The 13,585-nt window shown below is 49.4% G+C and overlaps 1 protein-coding gene across 1 annotated transcript in view; it reads left to right on the forward strand.

Annotated features, from left to right (window-relative positions):
- Positions 1-13,585, forward strand: part of ENO4 (enolase 4) — a 36,731-nt gene that overhangs the window by 17,677 nt on the left and 5,469 nt on the right. The window contains exons 8-11 of the mRNA XM_075534465.1: positions 5,087-5,143; positions 7,112-7,279; positions 9,850-9,975; positions 11,982-12,177. Coding sequence (XP_075390580.1) covers positions 5,087-5,143; positions 7,112-7,279; positions 9,850-9,975; positions 11,982-12,177 — 547 coding nt within the window. The remainder of the gene's footprint in view (positions 1-5,086; positions 5,144-7,111; positions 7,280-9,849; positions 9,976-11,981; positions 12,178-13,585) is intronic.

Raw genomic sequence — 13,585 nt, forward strand, 5'->3', positions numbered from 1 at the left:
TACTCTGATACTTTCCCCTTTGTCAGATTTGAACTTTTGTTATTGTCATCTATGGATCGATCACACAAGCTGGTGAGCTTCTTCCATGTGGACTTAGTTGACTACTCAGTTAGATGGCTGCTTGTTTGAATGCAAGCCCTTAAGATCCCAGACACTATTCCAAAGGATAGCCGGGCACCATCTGCATTCTTTACCACACTTTGCTGTAGCGCCCTTACCTTCAGTGATCATTACATGAGGGTGAGTATCGAGCAGAGGTGACTTATCAGAACTGACCATTCTTGGACTTTGGTTAGAGATCAGTCGGGGCCCAGAATCCATCTGCTTGTCCCTGGGAGATGCAAGACTCAGGTTGACTTTGGCGGTCATATTATGCCCAATTCAAAACTCCTGCAGACCAACTACCCCGCCAACAGCAGCAGACCAACTAGCAGACAACAAAAGACAAACACACAAACAATAACAAGCAACCTAAAGACAAGAAAACAAAATCCCATATCAACAAAAAAGTGTAACATGGTCACTCATCCCCCTGGGAGATAAGGCGGCTGCACCTGCAACCACATCGGTGTTTCCAATGGCACATCACTCACACTGCAGTCAGGAGGAATCTGCCAGCACAGTTCCACCCTGAGCACAACCCACGAGTTGCCGCTCCACACAGCTTGGTCTCCCATTCGATTGAGCTCTCTTTACCCTAAGCATGGGGCTTGGTGCCAGGAGGGAACTTCCTGGCTCAATTCTTCAAAGTTCAAATCCCTGCCCAACAGATCAAAACCTGTCATGTTGCTGTGAAGGGGGCATCAAGGTACTAAATATGTGGTGATGGGTCCCTTTCGATTGGACTACCACAAAACGGGGTTCCCCCAAGGTCCCATGCCCACCACTTCCACAGGCCCAGGGCATCCACTCCGTGCTTTGTCCCCCATCTGAGTACCCCAGTCCTCAGTCCCAGGGTGCAGGCACCTTTGAGGCAGGGGCTCAGTTCATTCTGCCGGGCCTCTATGCAAAGTCCTTCTCTATGTAGCCCCTGGGTTATGCCAGGGTGGCTGCAAGGTCAGCATCCAAGGTCATCTTGGTGTTTAGTCCATGTTTCCTTCCATTGAGGGTTAGGTAGAAAGGTATTCATAGTGTCTACCCAGGAACATAAAATCTGGACCACTGTCCCCTTAGGTTCCCTGTAATCACTGTTTAGCACCCCTTCCTGATGTGAGGTGACTTCTCACTGAAGATAATTTTTTTAAATGGATGCACCAGTAGCTCGAGAGGGGACTGCCAGAAATCTAAGTTAGAGCAAAAGGGGACGTGAGTCAAGGGATGCCAGAAGGATGTGTACTCGTGTTTTACGGTGTTTGACTGCATGAATCATAACCAACTAGGGATCGCATTTTAAAGAAAGAGAATCCAAGAATACTTCATTGTGCTGATGGGGAATCTCTACACAGATCCCAAAGGCAATCCTTTGAACAGAACAAGGAAATGGTGCCGTTTAAAATCAGAAAAGACCTGCTCAAGGTTGCAGTCTTTCACAATCTGTATGCTGAGCAAGTGACCGAGCCACTGAACTCTCTGAAGAAGAACACAGCATCGGGATTTCAGAGAGGCTTTTATTAACTTTCCGTATACAGGTAGCACAACCTTGTTTGCTGAAAGTTAGCAGAACTTGTAGCATGTGCTGGTAAAACTCAAAGACTGCAGGCTCCAGCACGGATTGCAGGGCAGCGTAAAGTACAGAAATCCTCACAACCTGACCAGTAGACAAAATCACAATAAAGAGGAAAAAGTTTGAGGTTGTCATGTAGTTCATTTTGCTTGCATCCACAATCAAATACGTAAGGAAGCATCAGGCAAGAACTCAAGCAATGTATTGCCTTGGACAGACCTGCCGCGCAAGACCTCTGCAATGTGTTGAAGAACAAGGATGTCACCTCGAGGTGCTCCTGCCCCAGGCTTTTGTGAAATTGGACAATGACAAAGAAGACTGCTGAAGAATTGATGCACTCGAATTATGGTGTCGGCAAAGACGACTGAACTACCCTGGCTGCCGGAAGAACAAATGAACCCGTCCTGCCAGAAGTACAGCCAGAATGCTCCTTAGGCGCAGTGACGGTGAAAGGCTGGCCGTGTCAACCATTGAGACTCATCCCACAAAAGGTCCTCATGCTTGGTAGAGGGTGAACAAAAAAGAGAAAAGATCTCGCCGAGTTGGATGACACAATGGCGACAGCAATAGGTTCAAATATCCTAATTGTGAGGCTGGTGCAGGCTGTGGACAGGGCAGTGAGGTGCCCGCATCTAACAACAGTGTGCTATCAAAACCCCAAACACAATAAGCATGACCTCTGGGCATGACCTTTTGTGGGAATTACCTTTGCTTTTCACTCAGTGACATCACACATCAGAGTTAATGTCCCTTGGCTGGTTCTCAAAGTCAAACCCACTGAGCAGGAAAAAAGTGTTTTTCCCCCATGAGGCTATCCGAGATAACATGTGAGGTCTACAAATCCCACAATGACATTGCTTCCTCAGGGCAAGGCGGAGACTCAGTGGTGGAAGGAGGGCTGCAGGCAGCTGCAGGAGAGCATACTACGTGGGAAGACGGCTCTGCTTCTGCATACTCCAATAGAAAGGAGCTCTTGGGGTGCAGTGGCTAAGCTCTCAGTGCCTGCTGAAAGGTCAGCAGTTCACACTCCACCAGCCGCTCTCAATGAGAAAGATATCAAACTGCTTCCCAAAAGATCTGCAACCTTGGAATCCCCGTGGGGAAGTTCTATTCTCTCCTATAGGATCACTGAGTCAAAAAATGAAAAATGATTATTTTTTTTTCAAAGCTCACGCCGACCACTGTCTCCCTTCCCTCATGTTTTCTGTTGTTCGTCCCCCTGGAGAGGGGTGTATGGTTGTGTCAATCATTACAATTGGTTCCCCCTTTCTTTCTTCCTCTCCCTCACTTCCCCCTACCCTTCTGGTATCGCTGTTCCCATCCTGTTACTGGATTCTGTGTGTCGTGAGCCCCCATCTCTTATCTATACCTGTGTACATGCTCCAGTCTAGTCTGAGTTGAGAAGCAGCACTGGGGTCATGGTAGTTGGGGGTGAGGAAGCCTCAAGGAACCAGAGGAATATAGTGTGTTTCATTGATGCTTTACTGCACCCGGGTTGACTCATCCCTTCCCTGTGGCCCCTCTGTGGGGGGATTGTACCACTATCTACAGATGGGCTTTGAATCTCTGCTTCAACCCCCTTTGTTCTCAACAATATGTTTTTTTTTTGTTATGTGTCTTCTGATGCACAATTTATAGTCTATCAAGGGGTTATGGAGCGGGGTGGAAAGATGGGGAGGGTTGCGGGGGAAAGAGCTGATACCGAGGGTTCAATAGAAAGTAAATGTCTAGAAAAGAATGAAGGCAGCATATGTACAAATTTGCCTGATGCAAGCTATGTATGGATTATAACAAGAGTTGTAAGAGTCCCCAATAAAATGATATTTTAATTTAAAAAATTGAACAAATGCATAGGTTGATGACCAAAAAACCCACATTTTTTATGAGTAGAAAGGTATGGATATTTATCTACAAGGGGACTTCAAAGAGTTCATGGAAAAGATGGAATTAAAAGATAATACAGTTCTTCCATCAAATTTTTTAAGTCCTTCATATTTAGAAAAGCTTTAAAAGAAAAAAAAGAAAAGCTTTATTTATTTAAACGAAGTTTTTGAAAGCAACGTACGACCATCAAGTGTATTCCAACACATCTAAACAAAAAATGTGAATCCATTCCAACTCCCAGTGACCCTGTAGGAGAGAGAGTCGAACTGGTCCTGTGGGTTTCTGAGACCAACTCTTTACAGAGTAGAAAGCGTCACCTTTCTCCCAGAGAGGCCTGTCATTTTCAACTGCTGGCCATTCACTCCTAGCGGCCCTATGTAAGGGTTTGAGGGTTGTCGATCTTTACAGGAGAAGACAGCAGAGTAGTACAGCGGTTCTCAACCTATGGGTCACCCGATTCCTAACAGCAGCAAAATTAAATTTATGAAGTAACAACAAAGATAATTGTATGGTTGGGGGTCACCGCAACATGAGGAACTTGTATGAAAGGGTTGCAGCATTAGGAAGGTTGAGAACCACTGAGCTAGTGGGGTTGGCCCAATGAGTCTGCAGGTGGCAACCCACCGCTTACCCAACAGCACTGCCAGGCCTCTTAATCTCCACGCTCTTGTATATGTGAGTTGGCACAGAAGGACGGGTAAAGGGAAGCCGGGCCGCCCTTTGGGAAGCAAGATTGTCCTTTGTAAGCGTAGGAGGTGGGTTGCAAGATCACACATTGTGAGGGGAGAGAGCCCCCAACAATCATCACGGGTCCTGTAAGCACAATTGTACAGCGATACTAAGTAAAGATTATAGTAAAGTCATAGAGAGCATGAGAGATAGAAGAGAGATCGAAATAATGGAGTCAGACACAATTCATAGTAGCATGCTCACCTCAGCGTCATTTGGTGGTCCATGTGGAGAGAGACCAGAGGTGTCACTTTATTACTAACCAAGGCTTAGAACTGCTTAGGGGGGTGTGATTACAGGTAACCACACGTCACAGGAAGAGGCAGTACAATAGGCATACACATGACAGGAAAGGAATGTATGATAGGCATAGGTGTGACAAGAAGGGAATGAGTGTGTGTGCCCATAGGAAGGGGAGGGACTTGTGACAAAATGGGCGGACCCTAGCTTCATGATGGCAGCCTAACCTTGGTCACCCTTGGGTAGGCTTGACCTCCATGAGCTCTCCTTCAGAGAAACAATCTACTACTATCCTTATCAGAAGGGTGTGGTACCTACTTGTGGGACAAACAGTGGTGACTGCTTGCTCTAGATGGCTGATAATCCTTAGGGAGAATAACCCCTGACCTCCTTCTGTTGACCTCCAAGTGTGTAGTTATCTGCCAAGTGTAGCAAGCAGCTAAGTTTGGCATCTATTGGGGGAGACAATTTGGGAGAAATCCTTCTGTTTCCCACAACACATGCATGTGAACGGGCAGCCCGGGACATGTCAGCAGAGCCCCACTGGTTCATGTGTCTCCTTTCCCACAGCCCCCGCCTGTGAAACCAGAGACGAAGAAGGGGCACAATGGAGGCAAAAGGGGTCAAGTGAGTATGTGGTTTGCTGTCACCTTTCTCTGTGACAGGATTTATTTATGCGTGTGTTCCCTGCCCCCATCCCTCGCCCCTAGTCATTTGGCTCCAAGACAGGTCCAGTGCAAATGGAAAGTCCAGGTGATACTGTTCCAGAGCATTGCACCAGGTAGCCCCTGGGCTGGGACCGAATCCTGCCCGGCCTCTCCCCAACGCCTGGGAGCGGCCCAGTCTAACAGGTTAGCGTAGAGGGATGCCCTGTTTCTCTGATAATGAACTGAAGTGCATGCAGCGTAAAGCTTATATTCCTAATGTTAAAGAAGAGTAGGCACAGAAGGGTGACCTTCCATCTGGTCAGCCAAGGGCATTTCAGATGAACCCTTGCCAGAATGCAGGTTGTCAGGAGCCAGCCAATCACTCATCTAGCAGACTAAAGGTCATTCTTGTCAGACAACCAAGAGGAGCCCCGCCGAGCATGCAGCTGGGGGAGGGCCACTCAGATCAGAGCATGTCCTCTCGAAGCCTGCAGCCAAGCCACCGCCCTGAGCTGGTGGCAGGGGCACCAACACCTGTTGACATCAGAGGGGCTGTTCCCGAAGTAGCTGGTGATGATGGAATCCTAACAGTCGTAATAATGAGCTCCTCCTCTCAGAGGAGCAGAAGGTTAACCCCTAGCCTCTGTGTAGGTCAGACCCAGAACACCTGTCTCTGCGAGAGGGGGCGGTCTGGGGACTTGGGCAAGTAACCAAGCCCCAGGGCTCTTCTCCTCCCAGCCAGGCCGTTTGTGTCCTGAGTCCTGGGTCCTGAGAAGCAGAAATGGAGCTCAGCCTTCTTGACCGGCTGTAACTATATCTGTTGAAGCAGGGTTGGGGGATAGAGTGGAGAGGCAGCCATGCCAGGGGGCAGGGCGTAGACGCCGGAGGCACTTTGTTGGGACTAGAATCGGCTCCAAGTTACTGCCCTCCCTGTTAACTGGGCATAGCCACGGTGCCTCCTTCCTGGCGTGGCTGTAAGCAACAAACGTGTTTACTGTCTGCACTCATTTGAGAAGTAGCAGGAAGTCATCCTGGCCTAGTTAAGGAGAGTCCGTCCTCAAATGCCTCCGTTGATACACAGGAAAGTCCCCAGCTAGCCCTTTGTTTGCTGAATAAAAGGTTCTACTCATTGACATTTAAAATGATGCGTGGTTCTTATGCCTGCTTCACGCTATCACCAGTAAACGGGATATTTACCCATGTTTACTTGTGTGTTTCTCTCTCTCTCACACACACACACACACACACGTTCAGAGCGTTCAGAGTCACAGACATTGCTGCGACTTCTAAATGGCTGAGTAGCACTTTCTGGCAAGGGCACATCGCCCACCGCTGACCTGGCTTGAGCGGCACATGGCTGCCTCTCCCTGGGCTCATTTGGGTTCCCGAATCCTCTTCCACGGAATCCATCCTTTGTACTTCAGGCTCTGAGCAGAAGTCTTCAATCTTTTGGAATAAAACAAACACGACCTTCTCTAGAAAAAGGTTACAGCTTTAAGTTTGAATAGCCATGTCCTTCTAAAGGAAGACACACACGGGGCGGAACTAGTGTGGAGAAGGGGCTGGAAGAAGGGAATGGGAGTCTGTGTGCCAGGCCCAGGTTAGCCCCACAGACTATGGACCTGCTAGTGCTCAGAAGAGAGACCAATGTGCCCCCAGGCAAACGAGATATCTGGGGAGGAACAGAACACTCCAACATACCCACAGCCAAGGTTCCAGGCGTGCAGGAGTCCTGCCCCATCTCTGGAGAACCATGTTTCCAGGTTAACTGTTGTTAACTTTAGGTACCATCGAGTTGGCTCCGGCCCATAGCAACCCTATGCACATCAGAACGGCACACTGCCCAGTCCTGTGCCTTCCTCACCACTGTCCCCGTGCCTGCGCCCATGCTGCCTGCATGCCACCACGCTCCCCATCCTTAGCTGCATCTTCTCCCCTGACCTTGCAGCAGCAGATCACAGGTAAGATGTCCCATCTCGGCTGTTTAACCATCAACTTTGACACCATCGAGCAGCCCATCCTCCTGATACAAGGGATCTGTGCCAACCTGGGGCTGGAACTGGGAACCAACCTGTACCTGGGCATCAACTGTGCGGCGCATGAACTGATGGACTACGTAAGTGTTCACTCCAGGACTGTGGCCTCTTTGTAAAGAGTCTTTTTTATTCCATTTCAACGTCAGTGTGCAAAAGAAGAGCCGATCCGAATCCTGGCGGATCCCACTGCTTTGCACTGCTACTGTGTGAGGAGGCCAGATACAGTGTTGAGTGCTAAGTTACCCGCATGACCAAAGGATCAACATCACCTCACGAATCCAGTGTTGAAATTTAAACGCAGGATGTAATAAAAACTAGACATAAGTATGTAAGTAAAAAAATGAGTAGAATGGGTTGGTTGCATTGTGACCACAAGTTAAAACAAAAATCCCACAGTGCCATTGAGTCATCCTGACTCACAGAAGCCCTGGAGGACAGACTGTCACTCTGGATGGGAGTAGAAAGCCTTGTCTTTCTCCAATGGCACAGCTTGTGATTTCAAACTGCTTGCAGTTAGCAGCCCAACCCTTGACCCGTGAGGCCACCAGGACTCAGCTACTGAAAAACAGTGCAATGAGCTAGTCGAACCTCCTGAGTTACAGCCATTTGGTTGATAAATACAAGGGGGCTTCCAAAAAGTTCCATGATTTTTTTCATCCCATTTTCCCACCACCTTTTGGAAACGCCTCCCGCCCCCGCCCCTACCGTACATCATCTGTCAGTCATGGAAGTTGTCGCCATTGGCTCAGCAGGCTCCTCTAGACATGCGGTTCTTGGCATTTTGCCAATTCAAAAGGATTTTCTAGTTATTGATATTTATGGAGACCAAGTTTTAATCCAATCAAATGCATCAAAATGGTATGTATTCACCGCCTGGGTTAAGAGAATCGGGTGTTAGGAGCTTCAGCTGGGGAGCCACCCCACGTGGAAGAAGTTATGAGAGAGAACTGGGAAACTCGCCATGAACTAAACATGTTCCCGGCAAAATGCTGCAACCTGCGATTTCATGGGGAAATGCACCAACGATTCACTTGTAAGCCTAGCAAATTGGTGTGCAAGAGGCGCTATTAGACCTTTTCTGTCTCTTACTCACATTCCTGTTTGTACACATCCTTCCTATTTTCAAGTCCACAGTCAAAAGCTGAAAAGCCAATGCCATTGAGTTGATTCCAACTCATAGCAACCCTTGTGGCATAGTGGTTTCCTATAAGAGTAACCTCAAAGTCAGCGGTTCAAAACCACCAGCTGCACCTCAGTAAATGAAGCTGTCTACGCCTGTAAAGAGTTACAGTCTCAGAAACCGAGAGAGGCAGTTCTACCCTGTCCTATAGGGTCACCATGAGTCAAGTCCCACAAGTACGCAGCATATTGATAATTACAGTGACCAGGAAATCAAGGTCAAACTCAAGGGGCGATGCCCAAGCAGGATCCCCCTTTAATACGCGGTTCCTACCTGAACTACAAAGGAAAATTTAAACAACATATAAGAACTTCATGTTTCAGCTGATTTCTAAATGTGCTTTCCCTCTCCTAAAGAAACTTAAGTACATAAAGGCATGTTTAAGGTAATTTTCCTTTCTTCGCATAATGATTGGTTCCTAGGCATACCATTAAGAAAAATAATTGCATGTTTTCACCCACAATGTATACCCAGAACTAGGAAGATACTGACTGCTGATGCCAGCTAGAAAGGGCACTGTGTACTTCTCTCTGGTAAAATGTATCAGCCGGGTATCAGATCATTCTGAAGAGTCGTTGGTTTTCCCTCACTGACAAGATAGGATTCTTAAAATCCTGCATTAGGGAAGCTAAGCGTACTTGCCGCTTTTTGACGTGGAAGTGTAGAAGCTCCCGTCAATTAGGGGTTCCGTAGGAACCTGTCTGATTCCGATGGAGTCCGTTCAGTCAGCGGCCACATCAGCAAGAAGACGTGGGTAGCAAGCCAAACAGCCACTCTGCTCCCTCCCGCGGGACCTGCATCTCCCACCTGCCATCCCTGAACACAGACATCGAAGTAAACGTGCTCCGTTGGCAGAAGGACTACTTTGGACTGCTCCAGCCCCGTTTATGCCTGTCCTTATGACTGGAGGGCTTCCGGGCCACATGAGCGGGCTACACTCAGATCCCCCTTCATATAGTATTGCTCGTGGGAGCTGCCGCCTGCTGAGCAGGCAGTGCCTTCTCTTCAGTCACGCCCCGACCTAGTTCCGTTTGATACAGTCACTATGTAGAGAACAAGCCACTTGCTCCCCGAGAGCAGAAAGCATGTGCTCTTGTGGGTGGGCAGGTGGGCCCTGCTAATTCTGTTGGTTGGTTTATGAACTGATGCCATTGTCCCTTCTCCCTAGGTAGTTCATAGACCCCCATCAGACGGTATCCCCCACCCACCCTGGGCCCGTTGGGCAGAAGGCGTCGGCAGAAGGCCCTGGGAAGAGCTCCGTGGGTTACCAAGGGGACGGGGAGCAGCTCCTTCAGGCTGGGGTGACCTGGCTCCCTGGGTTAATATTTAAGGGGAACTTAATAAAGATCGCAGAGATGTCTTGGGTGCACGTGGAGAGAATCTGCTTCTGATGATGTGAATTTGAACCGCACCAGTTAACGTTAGAGAGACTCACCGTCTGTCTTCTCCCATTTCCCTCCCCTGGGCCAGAGTAAGGGGAAGTACGAGGTGGCGATGGGAACCTTAAAAAGTGCCGCTGAGATGGTTGACCTGTATGTGGACCTGATCAACAAATACCCTTCAATTGTTGCCTTAATCGATCCGTTCAGGAAGGAGGTAAGCGGACTCACCTCGGATTTTATAATGAAACTCGGGGGAACACGAACCTCATTGGCCAGGACCGCTGCCATTCCAAATGTGTCCCAGTTTCGGGCTGAGTTGCTGTCTGTCAGCCCTGATGAGCACAAGGCAGCCGCCCCGCACCTGAAGGGCAGAAACCATGACCTGCCAAGGTGCCTGCCCTGCCTGTGTGTGGGCAGAGGAAACAAGCTAACCCCCAAGCACCCGGGGGTTTTCAAGTGGCTTCAGTTGGTAACCAATCATGACCATTTCCACGTGCTCATGGAAACAGGCCCCATAGGTTCCAGCCTCAATTCCGTTCCCACCTATGCCCAGAAGTATCCAAACCTTATTCGTCAACATTTGCGAAGCGTCTGCCCAGGGCGGTGTATGTGCCCAGGTTGCCAACTCTCCTCCCAAATCCACTGGCTTCCGCTCTTAGCGCCACGGTGGCAAGTGCACAGACAAGTGCGTGACCTCAGAGAACAGAAAGTCACTTTCTCCCAGTTCTAGAGGCGACAAGTCCAAACCAGGGCCGCGGCCATGCCGGCAGCCCAGTGTCCTTGGTTCCTTGGCTTGTACAAGGTCTTCACATAGCATCTGTCTTCTCCACCACGCCTTGGCTTCTGTATCTAACCTGGCCTTTCTGTTAACTCGGCAGTGATCAGGTGTAGGCCATAGCCTACACGGATGTGGCCTCATTAACCTCCCAAAGAGGACTCTCTTTCCCAAATAAGATTACACCAGCAGTACAAGGTTAGGATTCCAACATCTACTTTGGAGGGGTGGAGGGGGGCGTGGCAGGGGGGAGAGGCACGGTTCCAGCGATAACACCTCCTAAAACTCCACCCCTTCAAGTCTTGGTTCTGTGAATCTGACCACTATCAGAGATCAGGAACAAGACTCTCCTCTTACAGCCAACTGTGCAAATAGGGACAAAAGCGTGAGGCATCTTATCTGGACTCCCAGCGGCTCTCAGTCCCCATCTGCACGCTGGACCCCAGCACTTGTGGAAACACAGACTGGGCCCCATCCCTCACCTTGCCAGATCTGCCCGGGGTGACTGACCTGAGGCTCTGAGCATAGCTCTTACCGAATATGCTCACAGACCTGTACTGTCTGTTCAAACGGAAGAGGCCGACGTGGGGGGAACGGCCAGGAGGCTCTGTATGTTGCTTCCCTTTAGAGTAATAAGCACTCACAGTGGCGTCTCACCGATAAACCAAATGGTCTTGAGAAAGGAGGCCCCACCTTGTAGCCATGCTCCTTCTAGTTGTCTGTCTGCCAGTAGCAGCTCATTCCTCTAGCCAGGCCACCTTTAGAAACCACACGGGCAGTACAGTGGAGGGGGCGGGGGCACCTGTATGAAGAATTCTGCATTAAAACTCATTCTAGTGGGGCTCACACAGCCCAACGCATATGCCCATCGTGTCGAGCACACCCGTACGCACGCTGCCGCCATCGCCCTGCAAACGTTTCCTTTCCACTTATGCCCTTGGCGCCAGCTCATTTGTTTCCCTCCCTCCCCCCTGAACCCTTAATAATTTATAAATTATGATTTTTTCATGTCCTGCATTGACTGGTGTCTCCTGTCACCCATCCCTCCATGGTCCATCTACCACATGTAGATCATTGTGATCAGTCCCCCCTTTCTCCCCTCCCCACGCTCATTATTGGTCCTGAGGGGTTTATCTGTCCTGGAAGAACCCTGAATCGATGTTGGCCATCGCACTTCATGTCCATTCACATTTTATCCGCCAGTGCCTTTAAGTCATCTCCTTGTAAGCGTCTGGTCTGCCGGTGTTGCATGTTATTTGTGCAGCTGCGGTAGCAGGTGTCATTCAGCCAGAAGTAAGAAAAAAAGGGGGGGGTCCTGGAAAAAAAGAGATTTGTGTGTATCGCTCAGGAAAAGTGTATGCGTCTGATCATGTGCTACATACTTCCTGTTGCTTTGAGTTATGCGCAGTCCACTGTGACGATCCAATTCTCGCACATTTACCCAGGACGCTGAGCAGTGGGGCAGCCTCTGCAGCGCGCTGGCCTCCAGGTGCTACATCATTGCCGGTGAGGCGTCCAAAAGCATTTCTAAGCTGTTGGAGGACGGGAGCAACCACATCCCCAGAGCCAGTGGGGTGATCATAAGACACACGAACCAAACGACCATGTCTGACCTGGTGGAAATAACCAACGTCATTGACAGTGAGTAAAAGCACAGATATGCAAAAGGCCCACAGCGAACTTGACTTGGTTATTCATGGAAGAGTCCCCAAACAGGCAGTATTTCAAAGTAATAGAAACCTCAAACCACGGGGAAAAAATAAATTCCACCCATTTGTGAGAGCTCGTGCTGAAAAACGAACAAACAAAACGTAGCTTGCTGACTCACTTGATAGCGTCCCAAGAACAGCCCCAGTCCCTGAGGCCGTCCGCCTTCTTGAGGGTGACCACACTTGGGTGGTAAAGCCCACTGTCAGCTTCACAGGGGAACAGCCTTACTGCCAGAAGAGTTGGACCAAGGCCTCTGCACGCATCTCCTGTAGCACACTGACCCATTTCGCTTCACTCCAGAAAAAACAGTTGTGGAAGCCCAGAGGGATACTCTAGCCCTCACTGCTGACGGGGCTTAAGCTCGTTCAGGGTCTGTAGACCCTGGGAGCCCACTTCCCCCACTCGTGTGTCCAGACACAATTCAAGGTAAGGAAGACAGCTCACCATCCCCTAGGACAAGCCTTCCCTGTCCTGTGACAGAACAGCAGGGACAGATGGACTGAGCCCCCATCACGTTGCTATGGGATCATAAAGGCCTTCCGATTATCTCCTTGCACTTTATGCTCCAGACTCCTCCTAGCATCTTAAGAACAGGGGCCATAGCTCTTCTTCCAACACAGGCACAAGCCCAAGTATGCAGACAGGGTATCGGAATGACCTGGTTGTAAAATAAGCTTAGCTAGTTGTAATCTACCAGCATCCATGAGCCAACTTAATTGGCAATGGCTGGGGAAGTCTACGGCGCCCTGATGGTTACCTATAGGGTTCAAAGTTGGAAGTCACCGAGCACTGCTTGAGAGAAAGATGGGGCTTTCTACACCCATAAAGCGTTTCAGTCTCAGAAATGCACAGGGGCAGCCCTACCCTGCCCTATAGTGTCGCTGTGAGTCAGCACTGTCTCAATTCCATGGTATTGAGTTTGGTTTGGGGATTTGGGGACGAACCATAATTTTTAACTAGATCACTTGTTGCAAAGAATGGTTCTGCTTCAGGAGTTAAACAAACAGGTTAAGAAAAGATCTTCTCAAAAGAAGCAGGTGTCCGTTCAGCCCGGAGACATGGGGTGGAGGTAGGTTTACCACTAACAGGCAGCATTGTGAAGCAGGCAGGCTAAGGCAATGTAGCAACAAGGACACATCTGGAAGCCGGGCCTGCACCACCAAGAAGCCTGGAATTCAGGAGGGGGCGGCCAGGCACCGGGGATCGGGGAATGGCAGCTGAAGAGCAGAGCTCCAGTGGGTGGGTTTTGGAGGTCCAATGAGAGAGCCTTTGTGTAGGGCAAGTGGGCCAGGCATTTGAACTGGATTTGATCCTTAGAGATGTCCCATCGAAATGAGCA

Source organism: Tenrec ecaudatus, chromosome 16, assembly GCF_050624435.1.
Source record: "Tenrec ecaudatus isolate mTenEca1 chromosome 16, mTenEca1.hap1, whole genome shotgun sequence".
In the NCBI taxonomy this organism is placed as follows: domain Eukaryota; kingdom Metazoa; phylum Chordata; class Mammalia; order Afrosoricida; family Tenrecidae; genus Tenrec; species Tenrec ecaudatus.